A 23,094-nucleotide genomic window follows, 5' to 3' on the forward strand; every position below is an offset into this window, starting at 1 on the left:
TGTGACAACTTTAGTCTTGTTTTAAAATGTCGGCTGCACAACCGTTTGAATCTAAAATTCGCCATCTGGCATTTCAATCTAAAGTGTTGACATTTGCTGAAGTAGAACATTGTATTAGCCTACTTATTGTAGCCTACATTATTTCTTCTAAAGTGCCAGCCTCTGCAAGTCAATGGGGCTTTCAGAAACATCAAGTTGTGCGTTTGCATCGATTTCTACAACTTTCTCATTGCTCTGTCCCAGCACTAAAGGATACACATGATTTACAAATCAGCACAGTGTTGAGCCGCGTCATCACGACAATATTTCACGTTTGCGTCAAGTTACGACTGGGTCAGAAGCTCTAGTCAGTTATGGGAAATGTAGTTCTGTACAATACCTGTAGATTACTATAATGTCCGTTTATACATGTTTTTTTTTTTTCATGTAATATATCCATGCTTCTACAACTATACTACCACTTAAAATAAGTACTTGAAGGTCACACGTGGTCATAAAGTCCATATATATGATGTTACTTACTTGTAAACTACAACTACCAACGTAACCTCAAGTTAGAGCGAGGTAGTGTAAACACAACTCTAGGAACATGAAAAGATCGGGTGACAGTGAGAGGGAGAAGAGAAGAAAGGTATTGATAGCGTTTTTCTCCGTTAGGTCGGGCAAATTCCAAGTCGAGTCGTTCGTTGGGGAGTTTGTGTCCCTTTTGTGGTGATGCTGGTTGCATTTAGAAAGATAGGGAACTGCATTTTCCAATGCAAACATCACGTTGCTTCTTTCCTTCATTGTGTTTTTCTCTTTTCATTCAGCTATAAGGTCGTGTTATTAACATCAAACGTGATGCAGTTAATTATCAGACACTGCTTTTCTGAGTTGTGCGGTCTGAATCAAGAACAATTAGTCTTGTAAGTGCCTCCTTTTCAGCAGCCATCCTCGTGACTATTTTGAGTCAAAATTACGAAATCATTACATTTTCAATAGTTAAAACAGGCAGTTTTACTATTCTTTAACATGGTTGTCCCCTATATTCTCCTTCACACTATAACGAATTGGCATATACATGTTTGCATTGAAACATACAGTTACCTACGCATTTGTTTTGTAATTATCATACGTCACGTTAGTTCCTTCAATAGGTCAAGTTAAAGTCTGTCAGTCTGTAGACAACTGTATGCTGAGTTTTCCTGTCAGTCAACTAATTGGCTGCCTGCCAGTTGGTTAGTCCATGTGCGATGCTTAAGACTTACAGTTAAATGAAATTTAGTCAAAGGTACTGTACAGTGTGCACAGTCTGTCTACACATTGCCTGCAAGTGTATGTTGTATTCCCATACCTTTTACGCCATTTCCCTATTTCTTTCTTATAATATTGACTAGTCCTGCAAAGGAAAGTGCTTATCACTAACTGTTGGGACTCAAAGCTAGAGTGCTAGAGAGCTTCTGGTAGTTGACCTTTTTCTTCTGCCCTCCTGGGCTGTAGGCTACGGTACTTCAGGTTACGGGTTGTGTGATGGAAAGGAAGACAGACACGATGGGATGTTTATTTGGAGGAAGAAAAAGAAAATCTGCCATGCTGGGTCCAGACATCTCTCCCTCTCTCGCCTTCTATCTCTGTCTGTCTCCCTCTCTATCTATATATAGGCTAGCCTATATATTCTCTTTTTCTTTTTTACCTGTCTCTTTATCTTTCTTTCACCCTCTCTCACTCTTTGCTTTCCTCTCCCGTCTCTCTCCCGTCTCTCTCCAGCTTGGCCACAGTCTGCTATGGCACATGTTTGGATCATGTCTGACAGAACAGAAACTATGTAGGACGTGGTTCCTCCTGTTTACGAACGCGGCCATGGCGACCAGATGAGCCGCTCCGAGAGAGAACTCATTCCAGCTGGCCCTCGGGCAGACTGCCCTGCACAAAGGCCTAACAGCTCTGCCTCTCTTTTAAGACAAATACAAGGACGAACCAGAGTGATTGCAATGGTAAAATGGTTGAAAAACCACAGAACAGCCCAATTAGAGGAGTCTCCCATTCATCCTGGTGGCTTGTTATAAGAAGACTGGTTCATCATGATGAGTAATAACGAGGATAAGACCATTGTCTTGTAAGTGATCATGTTTGCAGTTAGACGCAATCATTAAAATGTGTTGTGATTTGTCTCATCGTGTTGTTATGAAGACGGTAGCAAAGATATTCATCATGGCTTACCAAATACCGAAGCCCTCTAAGTCTTTTAACATTAGCCTGCAGTGATGCATGTTGTTTCTTAAACACCGTTATACAATATGTGCACTAGACTATGTTGTATCTTGGCCAGTTTTATAGTTCCATTGTAGTCTTTTACAAAATGTCCATGAATTATATTCTGCTTTTCAACTGCAGTTGATGCCGTGTACTGACACGTGTGGAAATGCAGTTGACCCTGGCCTTGCTTCGCTGTCGGTGCCTTTGAGGATATCTGTTTGTCCGGTGATGACATGTATAAAGTGTAGCGGTAACGGATAAAAGCAGGGAATGTGTCAGAGCAGAAAGCTAAGTAATGATCCCATAGGGTCACCAGATGTTCACGAGGTCCTGGCTGAAGCCCTATCACTCAGATCAGCCTCATTGGCTATCCCTGGCAGCTCGCGCAAGCTGTTTAGGGTATTTAATTCCTGAACACTCATTAAAATGGTTTGTGTTTCCCTTGGCAATTCTGTTAAATTAACAACTAGAGAGGTAAAAGCTGATTATGTGGCCACACATCTAGACATGGTTAATCAATTCCCCCACAGAAAATGTTAGCTTGGTGAATTAGTGTAAAAGTAACGATTTATGGCGACTAATGCCGCAGTCCTGTCATGTCAGCCCTGGTGTTCTAGCAGGAGGTGGTGTCAGATTCAGCCCATTCAGCAACTTTTGCACTCCGCCAGCCCTCTTTTCTCCCTGTTAGCCGCACTACATGTGCTGCCGTCTCTATTAATGAGTCAATAATTGAGAAATAGTGTTGGGTACTGACATAAAACACGGGTAGGAATACTTAAAGCTGGAAACATACAAGCACCACCACCACTAGCACCAGCTACAGCAGAGCAGATAGATTTACATCCGGGCCCGGGGAGTGGAAGGGCGCTCCGCGTGGGAGCTAGCCTGAGTTCATCAGACCCCTGCTGGTCCGGGCTGGGGGAAAAGAGCCTGGAAAAATACGGTTGTGGCTGATAATGATACCATTACACTAATGGAGACGGCAAATGAAGGAGAACCTAGACGGGCTGCTTTATTACCAGAGGGGGCCATTTCCTCGCTGCATTCCTAACGGCCTGAGCACCCTGTATTGATCAGATCATCATGCTGCTAATCCTTTGCAGAATTACTTATTGCTGCCACGGTGTTGCTCCCGTTGTGGCCCGCGCCGGGCCACGGGGGGTGGGGCAGGATGCAGGGGTGAAGGGTGTCCGAAACCCAATGAGCCTGTTTACTCGCCTGTGATTTAGGGCCGAGCAGGGACGGTGTCTGGGAGTGTCTGGTGTCCTCGATGTGTCACGGCTTTGTTTTTCCTGGCTTCTAAGGGGTGGCGGGGATTGGGGGTATGTGGGTGGAGTTGCTTCAACAGCTTTCATTTAATTAAGGAGCCGGGAACGATCTGGTTCCTCCCTCTTTATGGTTCTGTTGACCAGTGTGGGGCAGGGAAGCGATGAGCCTGGTGTTGTCCTCTGTAATTGAGCTGTTCTGTAAATAAGAGCCGGTAGCTTAGCTCCTCCCGCGTCATTAGCAGCACACATCACCATGAGGGCTCGGGGCCGGGGCTGGGGCCGGGGCTGGGGCTGGGGCTGGGGCCGAGGTTGGGGCTGGGGCCGAGGCTGGGGCTGGAGATGTGGCTCTGGTTGGCCAATGGTTGATTCACAGTAGATTACGTCTAGAATTGGCAGAGCCCCCCCTTTTTTCGTCCATCGTCATGATATGCTATGGATTAGTCTTTCTTGGCTGAGAATGATGTATGCCATTAACATTACAAATGAACAGAGGGCCAGGTAGCACAGACAGTTAAGCCCAGGGTGTGTGACCTGTGGTATCCCTGGCCTCCCTGTGTCCATTAGCATCCCCCGGACTGTGTGCTGTGGCATCTTTATCATCCGATTACCCCCCACCAGTCCCCTCTGGCCCCCTGCTGATCAAAGAGTTTGCCCCCAGGCCGAGAGTATTTAGCCCCTTCTTCATCAGGTCTACTCCTGTAGCCGTAAAGATGTATTTCTGTATTTCCATCTGGCTTGAGCTGTCATGGCTAGGGAAACTAGCTATTGATCCAGGTATTTAGTCATTTCTTTCTGCGTGCGCCATCAATATTGTGCAAACATCTGTCCACGAGAGGCTTGACCCCAGCCCCGGTCTATGTTTTTGCTCCCATTGGAGTTCAATGATATACTATTCCAAGAAGTAAATCAATGAATGAATATGAAGTTTGGTTTGTAATATAGTGCGTGCCCAAGGCCCTGGGTCCTTCATTGATTGGATATGTGGATGGGGGGGACAGGGGTGGAGGGGTTGGGGGGATGGTGGGGGGCTTTACAGCTAAGCTTCTGTCTTGCCTGTCTGTCTTTTCACCTTGTTGTGGTTATTTGAGCTTTCACTTGCTGTGTTTAGCATGCGTCCATTATAGATCAGCTTGGCTAACCAAGCCACCCTTCAAGCAGAGGACCTGACAATGTGTCATTGATTGATGGAAGAAGGGCTTCAGGTTCTGTTGTGCTTAGGTTCAGATAGTCTATTCCAAGGCTATAGGCTTAGTGGTCTCTCATCATAGTACAGAATATAGAGAATAACGTCAAGAGTTGCCTAAAGAAAAACATAAGAAATGAATGTTGGCACTTGGCAACTCATATTTGAGATCCTCTCGGCTGGTAATCTAATTATCTCCTAAAATCAAACATACAGTTGTACATATCGTGTCTGTGCATAGGTCTAATCTCTTATTCTTACAATTTTTACAATGATCTGCATTAAATTCATGACATTTTAGAGTTGCATGATGTCTACATTTGGTTTGCATCTGGAAGGCTATCGGTTTTTACAGCCCAGTCCGCTGCTATGTCTTAGGTCACATATCTGCTGCTCTGCCAGGGCCCTGGGATGTGTTTAAGAGCATCTGTGATCCTACTAAACATCCAGAGTCAGAAACCAGGGGAGGGGTGTGGGGTGGCCTTATGTAAGTCATCACAGCCATCTGATAGACCACTAGAGTGAGTTATAGAAAGCACTTTTTTGGCTCAGCGTGGGGATTCATCCATACAGGGCTTTGTCCTAAGTGAACACTGGAAACATTGGCTGTAAAACTGCCATACGCAATGTCAATGTGAAGCTCTGTAGAATCCCAGAGTTGGTCTCAGGCGACCTCTGAAAGGGTTCTCCCTGACAGATTGACTGTTGATTTGATTTGTCTCACTGTATTGAGGGGTTGGCCTGATTGCACACAATCTAGGTTGGGTTTTGCTGTGAGCAATCCTGTTTTTTATATTATTATTATGATTATTATCAATCCTTTTTTTAAATCTCTTTTTAGGTATAGTGCTGGCCAAAAAGTTGAACAGCTCCTTTGACAGATGTCCATCATGAGCCTATAGCAGTTTGTATTTAGGTGTTAGCTACTCGCAAACGAGTCCTGTGACATGGATCATCTTAACTGGTTGGCTGGATCAACCGTCAATGTCGATGAATTTACGTCGACTGTGACCCTTACTAGCAGGGTTCATGTGTCACACAGAGCCCTATCAGAAGTGATATAGGCCAACATGAAATAATCAATCCAATCAATAGGTTGCGGCGGAGCGGTTCTGAATAAACATGGGAATGACCTCCTCACCTCAGACAGAGAGGCCATGGCCTCAGGGGGGGTCATTAGCTACTTGAGGCTATAATCTTGGAACGTCATTGTTTTCATTTGAATTTGGTTGGTGTCCCAAGGTGTGTGTGTGTGTGTGTATGCACGTCAGCGATTGACTGAACAAACTATAAAGCGCAAAAGGCCACATCAAAAAATGTGTTTCAATGTTGAGGGGGTATGGCTGTGTGACAGATATTGACACTCCTGTACCATCAATTTAAGTGAAGTGCTTGATGGCAATTGTGCGGCTGTAAACTTATTTTTAACATCATGTACCAGACTCTAGTGGTTTTATTAGTTGTCTAGGCATGGCAACAATAACGTTTTAGCCTAGCTTTTACTAGGCTAGCTCCAAAAAAGGCTCATTTGACTTCTTAAAGCACCTGCTCTATTTACTGTGGTGGGAGGATTCTGTTGCTGTTTATTCGGAAATTGATTTTCCTTTGTAATGGTTTACCTTTCTAATAAAATGGAAGTACCTAGCGCTAGCCTTAGCCAACATCTGGTTCTGATGAGAAGTCCAAACCCCTTCATTCACAAAAGCTGCAGGAGGCCACTTTCACTGGGCCCTGTAAATTGTAACTGTTAATTTGTACATCATAAGTTCCTTTCCATAAACGTGTGTAATGAAAGTGTGTGAAAGTACCTGGCATGTAAGCTTATTGCCCAGGGGAGACTACTGAGGGAGCGGGTAGTGCCCCCTTCTCACGAACCAATTTTTGCATTAGCATAGCATAGCTTAGCATAGCCAGCTGGATAGAGGCCTTTCTCAACAACCGCCATTCACTAAAATTCCAGTAACTGACTTGGCGGCCAGTAGTTGTCAAATGCAAAATGTACTTCTTACTGAGGTACGTTAATTAGATTACCACTTCCCAGCCATGACATTCTACATTACCTGTTGATGTCTATAGTCTTGTTAAATGGCTGCCTCAGGTAACTCCTCCATTCGTTGGCAGTTGTTCCTTGGAGTCTGTGTGTTTTTGTTCATGAGCCTACATAACTTAACTTTTTCTTGCATATGTGGAAAGGCCGACAGTTTGACTGGCACGCTGTCAGGCGTTGGCTGCCATTCCGTGGCGCCGGCCTGTTTTGAGAGAACTGAGGCGGGGGGGTGGGTGGGGGGGGTGGGGTTGTCAGGACGCGGCAAGTGCACTTTGCATGTTCTCCATGAGACAGGCGGCTCCTGAGCGAGCACTGGTGCATGACAGTTGCCTTTCATTGCTGTCTTCTCTGCGCTTAACCTCTGACCAGCCCTCTCTCATCCCCCACCCGCCCCTCCCTCCTCATTCCCCACCACGCTCGGCCCTCCCCAGCCCGGGCCTGCTCTGAGTGACGGACTTCCGAGGCGGGCGTGCACGCGGCACGGCGGGCTTGTCATGAGCCCTGCACTGTCAGGCCTCGGAAAGCCCACTCACCCAGGCCCCGCCAGGAGCCCCCCAACCTTTTGTTCAACAGTCCGTAATTCCATCAGCCGGCGCTGTCAACCACATGATCAAACGTGCATAAAGAAGAAGCCCCCCGACCGAATCCTCTCTCATGCTCTCTTCTTCTCTCCTCTTCTCCCATCATAATATAGGCAGATTTCCCCTCCTCTCCCTGTCTCCCTGTTCTGTTTATTCAGATGAGCTTGACTGGGGGGCAGCAGGTCAGATCCACATGCCTGGGTAAAGGGCCTGAATTGAGTGTTGTCTCTCGTGAGATGGAGAGAGAATGAGAGGAGGAGGGATAGGGAGAGTGGGATGTAGTAGGTGGTCGTGTCAGGGCTGTTTTTTGGTTTTTGTGTGTGTGTTTGTGTGTGGGTGTTGGTTCACTTGTCAGCCCCTGTGTCATGTGTGACCTGGCCCTGTAATGTTGAGGGCAGCCACTGTCATTTGTTGCACTGTGGAAGTGAAAGTCGGCAACAGCAAAGACTAAGCACTGAAGCTCAGGAGTAGCTAGAAACACTCAGTAAGATACCCTCAAAAGTCTTCACAATGTCATTAGTGCTAATTAGGCTTAATTGTGGCTTAATTGTGGCTCAAGCATGTTGGTGAGTTTTGGATCCGGGATAATTAAAATGAGCTTCATTTGAGATGACCTCTTTTGTAGCTCACCTGCTCTCTATATTATCCTCACATGTTTCCAAAGTTGCAGTCTCCCACAGCTGTCTTTGAAATCAGAGTGCCTATTGGATGTGCAGTATGTTTTGAATAGACATTGTTTACTCTCCTCGTAGGGTTTTTATAGTCTTGCACAGTTAGAACACCAGGTGACGGCAAACACGCAAGGTGACAACAACTCAGCCTTATCTCAGCAAACCGTCATTAGTCTACAAGTGTTTTTTTTTACCGTTGCTCTCGTTTTTGCATCCCATGTGTGCTTCCTGAATGACAGTTGGTCCCACACATTCCGTATGTAAAGACCGTGATACTTTAAAGCTCTACAAACTTGTTGTTGCAGTGTCACTGAAGAGGGAAGGTACCCATGAGCTTAATCCCACCCCAGCGAGGCAGGCTACTGTCTCTAAGTGAGTGAGAGAGTGGACCCTCTACCAGCCATTGTTATCAGGATGGGATGGACTCATGTAAATGCAGTGTCAGCCTGGTGTGCCATGTGACTGACAGCACATAGGGATTGTATTAATCTAAGTGACTGATTTTGGACGCGCCGCGGCTGCGTTGTCCCCCGTAACTCCAGCAGAACAGACAGCTTCTGCGGAGTTATCTGTATTTGTAAGTCCCTCTACTGCACCAGGATGACAATAGGGATTAGTGCCAAGGTTCTTTAAACTGTTTTTTTTTCTCTTGGTTTTTCGGAGAGGGGCAAAAGCTTTCTTATCGTCGTTTCCAGGATGCTGCAGCAGCCACTTTTCGTTGACTGTCAATTAAAGAGGGGATCATTAACTTCAAGGGTATAAATGTTCTAACACTGGTATTACGATGGGAAGCTAAGTCGCTGACAGATGTTCCAAGTTTAATTCTCCACTTGTTTTTTTTGTCCTTTAATTAATTTATGTATCGTCTATTGAGGTTTTCTATATTTTTTCAACCTCTCATTCATGATAATCTCGGTTGCCATGGTAGTTTGCAAAGACGATTCACGCTTGTCAGTCGCCTGTGTTCTTAGCAGGTTCAATCGGCTAATGTATTCAATATCAACATAAATGAAAGGTAAACAGAATCTAATGGTGCGTGAGTTCCCGTGCAGCCAGCTTCTTCTGCTGTGTTCTTCATTCAGCTCGGAGGCGAGGGGTGGGAGGATGTCGCGCTTGTCTCTGATTCGCTCGCCTTGTTTTTAACAGGACCCGCCATTGAGTTTTTCTGTTTTTTTGGGTAAACTATTAAACCAGTGTACTACTTTAGTTAGGGTATGTGGTACGTGATCAGGTGTACGCATTGGGTGTGTTCTAACTGGGGTGTGTGCTGTGGGGGGATATCACAGGGCCCGTGCCGCCTGTCAGGGACTCGTCTATGTGGGCAGCCACAGAGAGAGAGGGGGAGAGGGGGAAGAAATACAGGGTAGGAAAGGAAGACTACTAATGGGCAAACTCTCCTCGTCCCCGTTCCCCCCCCCCCCCTCCTCCTTCAGTGACAGCTCCTTCCCTTTGTTCTCTCCCCCCTCCGCCCCCCCGGCCCACTCCATGCCGGGGGATTTGTGACAAGTTTTCGCAGGCTGATCAAACGCGGCGTTGACACCTGATTAGGATATAGCGCATGTTTACAGTGCCGCGTGCCGAGGACCCCCTGACAACAAGGGAGACTTCACCCTGACTAATTAAATTTGCACCTGGGATGCCAGCTGTGACAAGCACCGGAGGGTTATATTTATTTATGTCATTCCATACATACTTCCTGTGACATTTATAGAAGGGGACGGCACCATGGCTCTTTTTATATGTGCTGTGTGTTTTTACAATAGCCATCTTTATTGTGCTGTCCCCGGTTTGGAGGGGGGGGGGGGGGGGGGGGGGTGTAACAACACGGCACTGGAGCCGTCCTGCTCCATCATGGGGGGGTTGGTTCTTACGGCTGCTCTGCTGCTCAAGGGGGCGCTGTTGAGCAGCTGCGAGGGAGGTGAAGGCCGGCCTCCCTGGTGGCTCTAGAAAACTAGATGTTTTGGGGGGTACTTGGTGAAATGCTGTGTTCTGGACTTAGTGACCCAGGCCAGTTCAGGTTAGTGGTTGAGATTGTCCTGTCTGATTTGGGACAGCTTATTTGACTGTTGTCTTTTTCTAAACTCATTCGGTTGAGGTGAAACTCTCCCCACGCTGGAGTATATGTGTGTGCTTGTGTGTGTGTATCTATCTAAATCAGTGGCAGAGTGTAAAGGCCGTACCGAGTGTGAGTGGGACATCACTCACCAAGTAGAAAGCGACAGGGGGAGATGGTAATTTGTGGCTCTCCACCCCCAACTGGAACCTTGCTTCAAATTGACCAGGCTCGACTGCTGGTCATGCTGTATTACATAGGTGAGATGAAGTAATTATTTATAGGCCACTGACTACAAGCAAGATTAATAGTTTTTGAAACGGCCATAATGGAGGGCTGACCCGGCGTGACATAAGCATTATTTCAGGCTCACCTCCACTCTCATCTCCCTCACCTCTGGGCCCTGGCAGGCCTGTGATTTATACCGGGGGGTCCCCTTCCCTGCACTCCCCTCTCCCCTCCCCAGCACAACAAACACTCTGCCGGGGTCGTCCTGAGCCATGGGACGGGCCTGGAACAATGCCCATAGTACAGGAGGTGGAATCAACCCGTGTTCCTGGGGTTTATATCCTCACAATCGGAAAACCAAAGTAAAAAAAAATAGACTAGTTGTTGTGATTGACATGAGTAGAGTTTTATTGTAAGATTGTTGAAAAAAGGGAGTGTAATGCCCAGTGACGGTTCACCTGGTCCGGTAGGGCTTCTGTGGGTCAGGTTCTCTGTGTTGGGCTAAGCTCCTGGTGTGGGAGACTTGAGGTCCAGTCCAGGTCCTGTCCTAGGATGGCCTTTTACAGCCTGGAGGACGAGAGGACCATGTAGTTGTCACTAGGTGGCACTTGGACATCACTGAATGTGAGGGTCCTCTTCTCCCCTCCTCCCTCCTCCCTCCCTCCCTCGCTCTCTCCCTCCCTCCCTCCCTCGCTCTCTCCCTCCTCCCTCCCTCCCTCCCTCCCTCCCTCGCTCTCTCCCTCCCTCCCTCCCTCCCTCGCTCTCTCCCTCCTCCCTCCCTCCCTCCCTCCCTCCCTCCCTCCCTCCCTCCCTCCCTCCCTCCCTCCCTCCCTCCCTCCCTCCCTCCCTCCCTCCCTCCCTCCCTCCCTCCCTCCCTCCCTCCCTCCCTCCCTCCCTCGCTCTCTCCCGCCCGCCCGCTCCTGATCCCTCCCTCCCCTCTGTGTTAAGTACACTTCAGATGTCAAGAGTGTTTTATTTTCATTGGCCGAGGCCAGTGTGTAATGCATTCACCTCCGTTCCTGCCAACTGCTAAATGCCCCAGAACATGACCCGTTGAGGCTCCGCCCCGTTAACCCCTCTGATTGGCTGTAATAATTAGCAAAAAAGTGAACAGTAACCATGGTGTCTGGCTCGGGTAGGGGATAGAACACATTCAGCCCCCCCCTCCCCGTACGTGAAAGAATCCTCTTTCCCAGTCATGGTGAGCGAGCCGGCCCAGCCCAGCCCAGCTCAGCCCAGCCCGGACCTCATCGACTCCCACCGCCATTTTCACTGGCTTCATATTAACCTGCCACTTAAACGCATGCAACCCAGCATGCCACCAGCAATTACATTTTCAAATGGGTAGGTTTGTAAACCTCCCGGATGTTAATCTGTCACTGTTCAGGCTACTGGGAAGAGCGTTTAGAGGATTAGTCCATTCAGCTCCTGGTAGAATATTTGCCTTTGTTCACAATGAGTGAAGGATAAATAAATAAAGAATGGGGTTAGTATCTGAAGCAAGTCAAAATGCCTTCTGCCATATGTGGGGATTTGACTAATGCCATTATAGACAACTTATCTGGCTTCAGAATTCCAGGAAGACATTCAGCCACTATGTAAACGGTCTCCTGTGATATTTAAACGTCATTCAGTAGCAATCTGATCATTCACAATAGCTCAATACAGGAAATTCAAGGATCTCTCAATGTTGCAGAGGCTTGTTGTTATAATTGACTTTGGGAACTTACGTTATGCAATTGTCCAATAACTGAGGCCTATTCGAACTTAAGCAAACAACACCTTGATGTTTTCAATATGCAAATGATTGATATGGTTAGTTTGAATGCATGTTATCTACAGCATTGCGATTGTCATCGTGTCAGGGAAGTCATAACCCCCCCCCTGGTTTCCCCTTATTTCCCTCATCTGCGTCGGGGTGCTTAATCGTCTTTATCCGCGATGAAGCGACAGCCGGGAGATCACGTCCTGTAAGCATGGATCCTGAAGGACGCGCCCAGACGGGACATCAGCCTGATTGGATGGTTTCAGCTGTCAGCTGAGCTCCTTGATCACCCTGCTCAGTGTTGCGCCTAGCCGGCTCTTGACTGTCGTACAGTGGTACCGGATTAGAAACACAAGCCACCGCCACCGTTATCCATCACTCACACCTCACACACGCGCGGACAGACAGATGGAAATCCGTCACACTCCGCAAAGACGTCATCCGGGAGCTTGTTGTTCGCGCACCCCGCTGTATTGAAATGAGAACGGCTGACAATGACTAAAGGCACGAGTACAGTAGATGCTAAACTGTACTTTCTGTAGCGACGCGTGGGGATTATACCCGCTAGATACAGATGATTGGTGAATAGCATTTTAGGGCCTTGGCTAGCACTACGCACCATCTCCAGACTGTGTACAAGACAGAGCCAGTAGCTAGACCTCCGATGTGCTTGAGTGCCATTGCCATGCGTGGTGTTGAGAAAATATGTGTGACCACTGTGGTCGGGCTCCACAAAAATGCCTCCTAAGTGTTATTGAATCGTTTATTGTCAGAGATTTCCAATCCCCTCGCTTTCAGGAATAAAATGTCCAGGTGAGGAGAGGTGGCATTGCCCGTGGCGCGTCCGGCCCGGGCCCCGAGGAGCGTGACGGGGAATTTACTGCTCTGCCTGCTTATCGATCCCCTCCGCCCCGACGATATCCGGGGGTGGGCGGCAGCAAGGCCCCCCAGCCCCCTGGCCCCGGGTCTGTCCTTGACACTGCCCGTGGGACAGGCCTGGAGGACGCTTCACTTCCTCCTCTCAGCCCCCTCAGCCCCGCAGCCAGCCCTCCCCCGGGCCGTGCCTGCACTTTGCACGGCCATATTGATTTTGTGGAAAGGCAGAGGAGTGTGGCTGGCTGCTGGGAGAGAGGGAGGGGGAGGGAGAGGGAGACTGAGCTTTCGTAAGCACTGACTTCTCCTTGACTGCACCTCCAGACCCAACAACACTGTTAGTCCAACTCGGGGGCCCCAGTGCACCCCCGCAGAGAACCACTAATCACAGTCTTTCAATCAACGCTGCCCTTCTCCCTCACTCCCTGCATACCTCCCCCCCCCCCACACACACACACACACACCTCCCTCCCCCCCCTTCTGTAACAAACCAGTCCATGTCGGAATACCAAGGGACTGTGTCAGTGTTAAAACGCTCCATTCCACCTGGAAAAAAGCTGACCTCATGAAACCATGTTGTAATTTGAAGGTGAAAACTAAAAAGCCTTCTCTATCGACATAACCCTAATGGAAACGTTAGGTCCTGGCCGCAGAATCCCAATTAAAGGCAAAGAAGGCTAACACTCCAGCATTTCTGCTTATGTAAGGCATGCATGGGCAGACATCTTAAACCCGCTCTCTCCTCCCCCCCCTCTTTCTCTCCCCCCTCTTCAGATTTGACACCCCCTAAAGGTCATGAAAACATTTATTTTGTGCTTTTAGGTGTGGATGAGTGTGAAATAGATGTCAACACCGCAGACACATTGAAGAGCACTTAAACGGACAGGCCTTGTATGTGCCAACCTGTCAGTGTTGGGGCTTTATCCTCGGTGCATTTGTAAATACTTTGGGATGATTGATCTTGAGATTTGGGTGCACGTCGCCCTGGCTGACAGGGCTCCACCCGCGCAGGGCTGTGGCAGGTGGTGTGCTGGACGTCGGGTGGCCCGCTGGTGGGACAGAATAAGACGAGCTCACGGGAGATCGTTCGATGGCATTTTTTTTTTTGAAATCGACTTTTCTCAGTTTACGGCGTTCCTGAGTGCTGTGATGAATCGAGTTTCTCTTCATCTGATTGTTATTGGAATTGTCTGTGGAACCTCATTGTTTGTGCTGGGAGGGTATGTGTACGGAATGAGCATGTGTATGTGTGTGTGTGGATCTTCGTGTAGTGTGTGTGTGTGTGATGAGAGAGGTTAATTAATGAGTGTGTGTGATGACCCTGCAGTGCTGGTAATGTGATTAGATGAGTATCCCAAATAGGGCGTGGAGGGCCTGCCAGTTTGCCGGGCCCTTAAACGACTGGCCCCGTGTTCAGATAGATGGATGGACACACCCCAGTATCGATGACTCCTGCTTCCCTTGACCTGCTGTTAAGTGAAATGAACAATGTCCCCTTCAGCCCCAAACAACAATTAGTGAGAGAGCGTCGGCCTCCTGACCATTTCTCATCCTCGACGTGAGCGGACTAGACCAGAAAAGAGATGTGTGTGTGCGTGTGTGTGTGTGTGTGGACCTAGACCTCTTCCCTTTCAGTTCGGTCAATATTGACAAATGATTCTACTGTCACCACCATGACACGATAACGTTTAGGCTAGCCGACCAGAGTGTACGGGGCAGTTCTCACACTAATGAATATGCAGTAGTGTGTGTGTGTCCGTCCGTCCGTGTGTGTTCATTACTGCTGTCCTTGTTCTGTGGTGCATCCGGAAGGTCTTCAATCGGTTAGCCATTGAATGCAGTGTTCAGTCACCTATCACTACCTTTTCCCTATTCCGTGCCTAACCTTTACACCTCTCAGTGATGCATGGCTTTATTCCTCCAGTGGATTGTGCTGCAAATTGGCGCAAACAGATGGCTAATGTAGCGGAGCCCCAGCGAAAGCCGGTTAAAGTTTTGCTCCTCTCTCCCAAAGATAGCTCCGAGGTTGTATTTAGGCCCCTCTGGGCTCAAAAGTTAAAACAACCAAATGTGCGTGCGATCAAATGAGAGGCTGACGGTGGTTTGACATGAGGAGGGCAGGTCAGTGTGTGTGTGTGTGTGCGCGCTGGCACCTACCTGCTGTGTTATCTCACTGTGGTTCGAGGCAGTCAGAGACATGCCCCGTGCATGAGCTACACCCTGTAAACTACTGATGGGGGGGGGGGGGCAGGGGGTTCAGGGCTGCTCAGGGTTGCTCATCACAGCCAGCCTGTTTACCCAGGTGTGAGGCCCGTCTGTTGGGTCCCCCTCCCCCCCCAGGTGGACTCCCCATGCCTTCCCTGCCATCCTCCCTCACCCAGGGCCGCCCCGCACCAGCTCCCTACATTCCGCGACGGCGTGCCAAATGAAAGTGGACGGAAGCCTGTTTGATGTCCTGTCTAGTCACCCTGTTTGAGGCCGATGTTTTACAGACGACCTGTCAAAATATTTGATTCACCGTCACTTTTGCAGGAGGGGCCCAGTTCTTGAATCGGTGTCACACAAGCACCAATAGTTTGCTTTCTAAACAGGGAGCTCTATTAGGCAGCTGCCTCTCAATGAGTCATCCCTGGGGGCTGGGTTGGAGGATGAGGCTGGAACTACTGGGACTGGGGTGAAGCTTGCTTTGGCCTGGGCCTTGAGAATTGATAGGCCCTGTGTTCAGGGCTAAGGCTAAGATACATGGGCAGTATCGGTGTTCAGGAAATGTTAGATCAACCAGAGTGCCCTCTAGTGCATGGAGGACAAGGACCACCATTGAAACCAACTCCTAAGCACAGAGCTAACCAGTCCATTGAGAACCCTGTTGTACAATCAGTCATTTCATAAGCATAAACATATGTGTGGAGCTGATACTGCAAACAGACATGTCCCTCAGAGGAAATGCTTTTGCTCCGCTACCCAGCTGGGATTCTAATGTAGTAGGCCCAGACACACTGGAAGTTATTTGGAGCCATTGTGATCTAAGCTCTGGACATGAATCTACTCTCCACACAGCGCTTTGAAGGTGGTCATTAGAGAGAGAGAGAGAGAGAGAGAGAGAGAGAGAGAGAGAGAGAGAGAGAATCCCTCCTCCTGTTTGATTTCCGTCATATGCCCAGAGAACACAGCATTGCTCCAATAGAGTCCTGTTCTCACTCATATGTTTTGGATGATAAACAGTCTGGCCGAGGGAATAATTCCATTACATTTACATTACATTTAGTCATTTAGCAGACGCTCTTATCCAGAGCGACTTACAGTAACTACAGGGACGTTCCCCCGAAGCAAGTAGGGTGAAGTGCCTTGCCCAAGGACACAACGTCATTTGGAATCGAACTGGCAACCTTCAGGTCACTAGCCCGATTCCCTAACCGCTCAGCCACCTCACTCCCTAATTCCATCAAGAGGGGGAGATTAAAAACAACATCAGATATGTCACCCGGCGCAGACGGCTGGCACTCTTTTGCCGCGGTATCCGTGTCATTATGGGATGGGTAATCCCGTTTGCTCTGGTCTGTGAGGAAACGCAGGCTCCCTTTTTGTTTCGCATTTTTGTTTTTCTCCACTTCCCTCCCCTTTCTCTTTGTCTCTCTCTCTCTTTGTCCGTCTTTTATCCCATTTGTCGTGTTGGTGTGTCTCTCTTTTTCTCTTTATCTACAGTATCTGGATTGTCCCGGTCTCTTTCTCTCTCTTTCTTTCTCTCTTATCTCTCTCTATTCCCTTTCCATATTCTTCTCTGGGCTCTGATGGAGGACAAGCCCATCTGCTTCATAGGGCCAAGCTTGTCTTCCCCCCCCAATTTTCTTTTTTTTTGGAGGTGGAATTTGTGAGTGGCTTGATGTATTTGACATGTGCGTGACAGCCCGCTGGTGTGCGATCGGAGCAAAGGCAACGCACCATCCGGCCCAGCTGCGTGTGTGTGTGTGTCTATGTCCGTCTGTGTGTGTTTTGGTGTGCACATCACACACCGGGAGCTTGTGAGCTTTGGTCAAGTTGGCAATGACATATCAACCAGTCTTGCGCACACATTCAAATACACACACTTGTGCTTACGTGAACAGTATCGACTACGCACACATTACACATACATGCAAACACACAGCCGGTCCTATACATACAGCACACACACACCCCAGGCTGAGCCTCTGCCATGAGCTGGAATTTGACACCAGTCAATGTGTGTCAGGTTGTCAGTTTTCCTTCGTTCTTCCTCTGGGCTCTTTGAACAGAGGCTGGCCATGAATAGTGCATGTTGTTTTGTTTTGTAGATTCCAACTGTCTGGGGCCTGCTTTTTCTTGCTTTTTGTTTGTTCCACTCTAAATAGAATAACTTAAGAGGGGCCGTCCACTCCCGCGCAGCCTGTAAAGAAAGTTGCAGCAGGTGTTGTGTTGTTGTAGCCCCAGGTAAAGCTGCATCTCCCTGAGGGGGAAGCCCCGCGGCTGCTGAGATCAGAAGCCTGCTTTCCTGCTACTCCCCACAATGCACTTCTCCTCTCCTCTGTGTAGTTTGTGCTTTTCCTCCTGTTAGTCGTCTTTTTGATATACCTTTCTTAAAAATTGGGCCGCAGCCTTTATTTTTTATATTTTTTTACCAAATGTTTACTTTAATGTTAATGACATTTTATTTCACTCTAAAAGTCAGGACATATTTTGCCCTCCCTCCCTCCCTCCCCACCTCCCTCCCCACCTCCCTCCCCACCTCCCTCCGTCTCTGGTGTTATTAGGGTGGTGGAAATGCCACACGTGTGCAGTAAATGTCTGGGAAAATATATACGAGGGCTCTTGCTCACCTTAAAACATCACATACTCTGAGCTGCTCTCCCGCCCACTCCCGGGGACTGGCTTTCGAGCCGGTGTCTTAACAGCAGGACCCCCCTCCCCCCCCCCCCCCCCCCTCCCCAACTTCCCATGCCCCCTCTCTGTGGAGTGTGGAACCGCGTGCACCTGAAATAGAGGTGCAGGGGGCTCTGGGATAAGGGTACATTGGTAGAGAGAGGGAGAGAGAAAATGGAAAGAAAGAGGGAGGGAGGGGAGGCACTTGTGTGAAATTTATTTGGGTATCACAGGTTTTACGCTGGTTGCCATTGGATTTACAGGTCGGAATGGAATGCGGCCCAATGAAAGGTGCTTTGATCTGTCCACCAGGTTGGGGTTTTTATGGGGGGGGGGGGGAAGGCATGTACGGTGCGGGGCATCTTTTATAAGGTTGTGAGGAACCCCGCTGTAGCCTCCAAAAATCATAAAAATGCGAGACGACAGTGAAGGACTATGGGAGTCATTGGGAGACTCTGAAGGTTATATCAAATGGGAAATCTCTCCCTGTGCCTGGGTTTTATACGTCCTTTCTTCGACTCCCCCGAATACCCTAATCATTCATCATAAACACTTCTCACAAAAGTAGAACAGAAAAATGCCCCTGTATACCCATGTGGTGTGTTGTTTTTCCTGTGCTTACCTGTGTGCTCTGCTGTCTTGTCTCTCCCAGAGACGCAGGCTCATACAGGAGTTGGGAGACCAGAAGATTCCCTTCCTGGGGCCTGGAGACCAGGGCTTCCAGCAGCTGGTGAGTCCCTCAGACGCAGTCTCGACCTGCTTCAGACCAAGTCTAGTTTCCTCCTGTCTGATCCAGATACAGTAGTTCTTAAATGAGGCCATCACAGATAAACTGCCGGCTTGGGTCAATGTGGGGACAGCAATGTGACTGCAGTGTTGTGGTGTGTTCCCCCAGTGGGAGTCCAGCTACTCGGGCCTGGTGGTGCGGCGGTCCTGCTCCCTGCCCACAGAGCTCCACGGTCGGGTCCAGACCGCCCTCCTCACCCTGAGGCAGAGGGGCTGCCTCCTCAGAGACCTGGTCCGGGTCCGGGACCGCGACGTCCTGACCGCCGTGTCCCGGGCCTTGCTGGGCCAGCCGGGCACCACCTACCGCTACCTGGACACCCGTCTCTTCGCCATCCCCTGGCACAGCGAGGATCAGGAGGGCGGCGGCGCTGGCGTTGCTGGGACGGTAGGGGTAGACAGGCAGTCGTGCTGTGACGCCGACCTGAGGGCCGCCTGCAAGGCACTCTGGGAGCTCAACCACTTCTTCTCGTCCGACGTGGGGGAGAGGAAGGAGGGCGACGCCTTCACGCAGTACAGGAAGGACGCGGACACGGAGGCCAAACTGAGCGAGGACGACGACAAGGGCTCCCGACAGAGCGACGCGTCCAAAAACACGGAAGGGGGCGACTCGGAGTCCAAGCAGAGCGAAGAGGGAGACACAGAGTCCAAACACAGCGAGGAGTGGGATACCGAGTCTCGGCACAGTGACGAAGGCTGCTCCGAGTCCAAGCAGGAGCCGGACTTGGAAACGGAGTCCAAACACAGCGACGAAGGAGAGCTGGAGGTCAGACAGAGCAAGCTTGGGGTCACGGGGTCAAATCCGCGCAGTGAAGGGAAATGCACAGGTTCGAACCCCGCGTCAGGCAGGAGCTCAGAGGCCGAGGGGGCGATGCTGGGATGCCAGGAGAAACCTGTGGCAGAACTGAAGCAGAGTCTCTCGAGCTACCACATCCAAGATGAGGAGGAGGAGGAGGAGCAGCAGAGTGGCCAGGGCTGTTCTGCCCCCCCCCAAGCACCATGCCCCGCCCCCTTCAACGTCACCTTGCTCAACTACATGGACCCGTCTGCCATAAGCCAACTGAAGGAAGAGCCTTACTATGGGATGGGCAAGATGGCGGTGGGGTGGCACCACGACGAGAACCTAGTCACCAGGTCCCCCGTGGCTGTGTACAGCTACAGCTGCCACGACAACAAAGGTGAGGGGTCAAAGCTCACGGCAGCAAAAGCGGGTTTATAAATGCGCACATGTTCTCAAAATGTCGCCCTCCCCCCCCTCCCCACAACCTAGATATTCTGTCTCGTGTTCCCGGAAAAGTGCGCGTATCAGTGATCTCTGTCATTGTAATGTGGTCTCACGTTTATCTGGGTGTCTCTGTGGTGGATCAGAGGAGCTACGGGGAAGCTAGCATCTCAGACGAGGCCTCCGGTTGGCCAGCCGGAAGATCTGTCTGCCCGATAGTGTCAAGGCTTTATCAAATGTCATCGCAGGCTCTGTTTCTGATGGGGCCTCGCTTATCACCGGCGCTATGAGGCAGATCACAGAGACACGGGGACTAGCACACACACACACACACACAAGTATGTGCGTACGTGCGTAAAGACACACACACGCACTCACTTCAATAAACAGACCTTATCACACCTCTCATCTCATCTAACTCCTCCGCCCCCTAGAAATGATCAATGTGTAATTATCTGATATGGAGAAATGAAGGCCTAGTTGGAGAACTGCTCCTAGACAGTACTGCGCCTAGATAATACACATCATTGGTGTTTTGTCTGTTACTCAAGGGCCGTGCCGTATCTTTTATGGTTGTTCAGTCAAGAACACTTATTGCTAATGACTGTGTACAAATTGCAAGAGCAGGTAATAAAAAACAAAAAACATAATTTGATGTATTTTTTTCTTCATTGGATGAAACACCTCTGGTGTTACCAGTTTTCCCCTCATCTCATCATCCCAGCACAGAGGATGCTCATATTTCTGCAGCCGACGTGGTCCTTCTCAGAAGGGTGAAGTACTAAACAGAACCACCTGCTTCAAGGGTCTGCTGAGATGATTTGTTCCGACCCGCTTGAACCTTGACCCCCGGGAACGACGGCTTCAAACGGCGAGGGGGGGGGGGGACTCTGCAGCTGCGTCTTTGTAGGCCCCGCTGACCCCATCGCCACAGACTTCAGAGGGAGAACCCCTCGATCCGGACTCTCACAGCAGTGAACCCCTCAGCGCTAGGCTGCACACTCCGACCCAATCGTCGTGAGGACTCCCAGAACCGAGCAAGTGGAAGTGTTGCGGTGTGGAATGTTCTTTTATGAGGGAGGGCGAGGGTTGGGGGTAAATCTATATGGTTCTGCGTTGAGGCAGCCTCACTTTTTGAAAGCAGCGATCGAGCCGTAGACCTCGACCTGTTTCAGACGTATCGCCGTCGAACGATGACCATGCGAGCGTGTTAGCATCGCCACCTGCCTTCCCTCAACAGCCCCTCTCATGTCTGAACAGCCCAGCCAAACCCGGCACGCTATCCCTTCACCACGGTCTCTATTACAGAGTCAGCCGTGTTTTCCGGAAGAGTTCGTCGTGGAGGAGGGGCATCTGCTGCCCGGCCCGAAAAGCCCTCCTCCTTTCTGAGGGGGGGGGGGGGGGGGGGGGGGGCAGGTGTCATTAGCGGCTCTCTCACAAAGCACTGGCGGGAAATGAAGTTACTATTTATCGGTGCTGAGCAAAGAGAAAGGCAGACGTGGGGGGAGGAGAAGGCCGGGAAGACGTTAGTATTGATTGAGATGGAGGGTGTTGGCCAGCATTTGGCTCATAGTACCTTCAGAAGGGGGCTGGGGTAGGCAGCTTGAGGCTAAAGGCTGGTAGCGGATGCAGAGTCGGGGGAGGCTGGGGAGGCTGGGTTGAGGCTGGGTCAAGCTAGGGAGCATGGGGGAGGCCGGGTTGAGGCTGGGTCAGGCTAGGGAGCATGGGGGAGGCCGGGTTGAGGCTGGGTCAGGCTAGGGAGCATGGGGGAGGCCGGGTTGAGGCTGGGTCAGGCTAGGGAGCATGGGGGAGGCCGGGTTGAGGCTGGGTCAGGCTAGGGAGCATGGGGGAGGCCGGGTTGGTTGAGGCTGGGTCAGGCTAGGGAGCATGGGGGAGGCCGGGTTGAGGCTGGGTCAGGCTAGGGAGCATGGGGGAGGCCGGGTTGAGGCTGGGTCAGGCTAGGGAGCATGGGGGAGGCCGGGTTGAGGCTGGGTCAGGCTAGGGAGCATGGGGGAGGCCGGGTTGAGGCTGGGTCAGGCTAGGGAGCATGGGGGAGGCTGAAAAAGACTGGATGACGACCGGGTCAAAAGACACGGTCTCACACACCGAACATCAAAAGCTTTTAATAGAAGAACCCTCCTTGTACGAACGACAAACAAAGATACCGCCAGTACCAGTTTGTGCTCTCTAGTATAACAGCTTGTCACAACTCGTATGCCAGTGTAAAATGCGATGTTCAGTGATGCTGACGGCAAGGTGACCCATGGAGGTGTGGCTGTGTGTGATTGACAGGTGTGAGCCCAGAGGAGAGCAGTGGGGAGAAGGGCTGCTGGAGGATTGGTCTGAGGTGGCCTGGGACATCCACACGCCCGGCCTGACCCTTCCCCTGCAGTCTGGAGACTGCTACTACATGAGAGGTACCCCAGGACACGCTCGGCGCACACACACACACACACACACACACAGACATTGACATGATGTCTGCTGTGTCCGGAGGTAGCAACACTTTATGACTCTGTGTTTTTAGTGTTTTCTTTACTCTGTCCCAAATGACCCATGGAAGCAGGATGCGGTACAGACTTTCTCTCTCTCTGTCTCTCTCTCTCTGTCTCTCTCTAGCTCTCTCTCTCTGTCTCTCTATCTCTCTCTCCCCCTCTCACCAGTTCCTCTGATCTCACATCTCCTGCTGGATGTCTGTCTAGCTACTCCACAGCTGGGCTTCTTTGGCTCATGGAGCCTTAAGGTTCCATGAAATTGTGTGCATTAGAGAGGTTAAGAAAACCAAATGTTATTTTATGAAGTCTTGTGACCCGGGGCTGGTGCTGTCTCACTGGAGAGGACAGGCAGTGGGCCATGAGGGTGTAAATCACGCCCCGGAGCTGATGGCTGCAGCAGACTCATCCTCTCCTTTGTGTGTAGTGTGTGGTGTCGAAAAAAAGAAAGACATAGTATGACATTTGTATTTGTAACACATGCACAGACACACACGTATATATGAACACAAGCTCATCTGACACCCGCTTAAAGCATGTTCATGGTTATGCAATCCGTGATGTTTCACTTGCGCTGTCAAACTGCAGTAGTTACCTCTTGCCTGGCCCAGAGAAGGGCGCTCTGCCTGTCTGGGTGATATTTACAGCCCAGAATGTCCCTTTTAGCCCCAGAATGTCCCTTTTAGCCCAGGTATGGGCTGCCTGGAATGGGATCTGACGGGTCAGGAGCTTGGGGGATTAATGCTCCTGTTGGTGATTGGACCCCTGACATCCCAACTTCTCTATGCCACTAGAACACACACACACACACACACACA

General features: G+C 50.0%; 1 protein-coding gene across 1 annotated transcript in view; it reads left to right on the top strand.

The window, feature by feature from the left end:
• Nucleotides 1-553: 553 nt before the first annotated feature.
• fto (FTO alpha-ketoglutarate dependent dioxygenase) overlaps nt 554-23,094 on the top strand; it is a gene marked incomplete at its 5' end in the record, with an annotated part of 98,052 nt that continues 75,511 nt past the window's right edge. The window contains 5 exon segments of the mRNA XM_067248814.1: nt 554-631; nt 18,432-18,509; nt 18,675-19,747; nt 22,084-22,127; nt 22,130-22,201. Of these exon segments, the coding sequence (XP_067104915.1) occupies nt 554-631; nt 18,432-18,509; nt 18,675-19,747; nt 22,084-22,127; nt 22,130-22,201 (1,345 nt within the window).

Source organism: Osmerus mordax, chromosome 13, assembly GCF_038355195.1.
Source record: "Osmerus mordax isolate fOsmMor3 chromosome 13, fOsmMor3.pri, whole genome shotgun sequence".
Lineage (NCBI taxonomy): Eukaryota > Metazoa > Chordata > Actinopteri > Osmeriformes > Osmeridae > Osmerus > Osmerus mordax.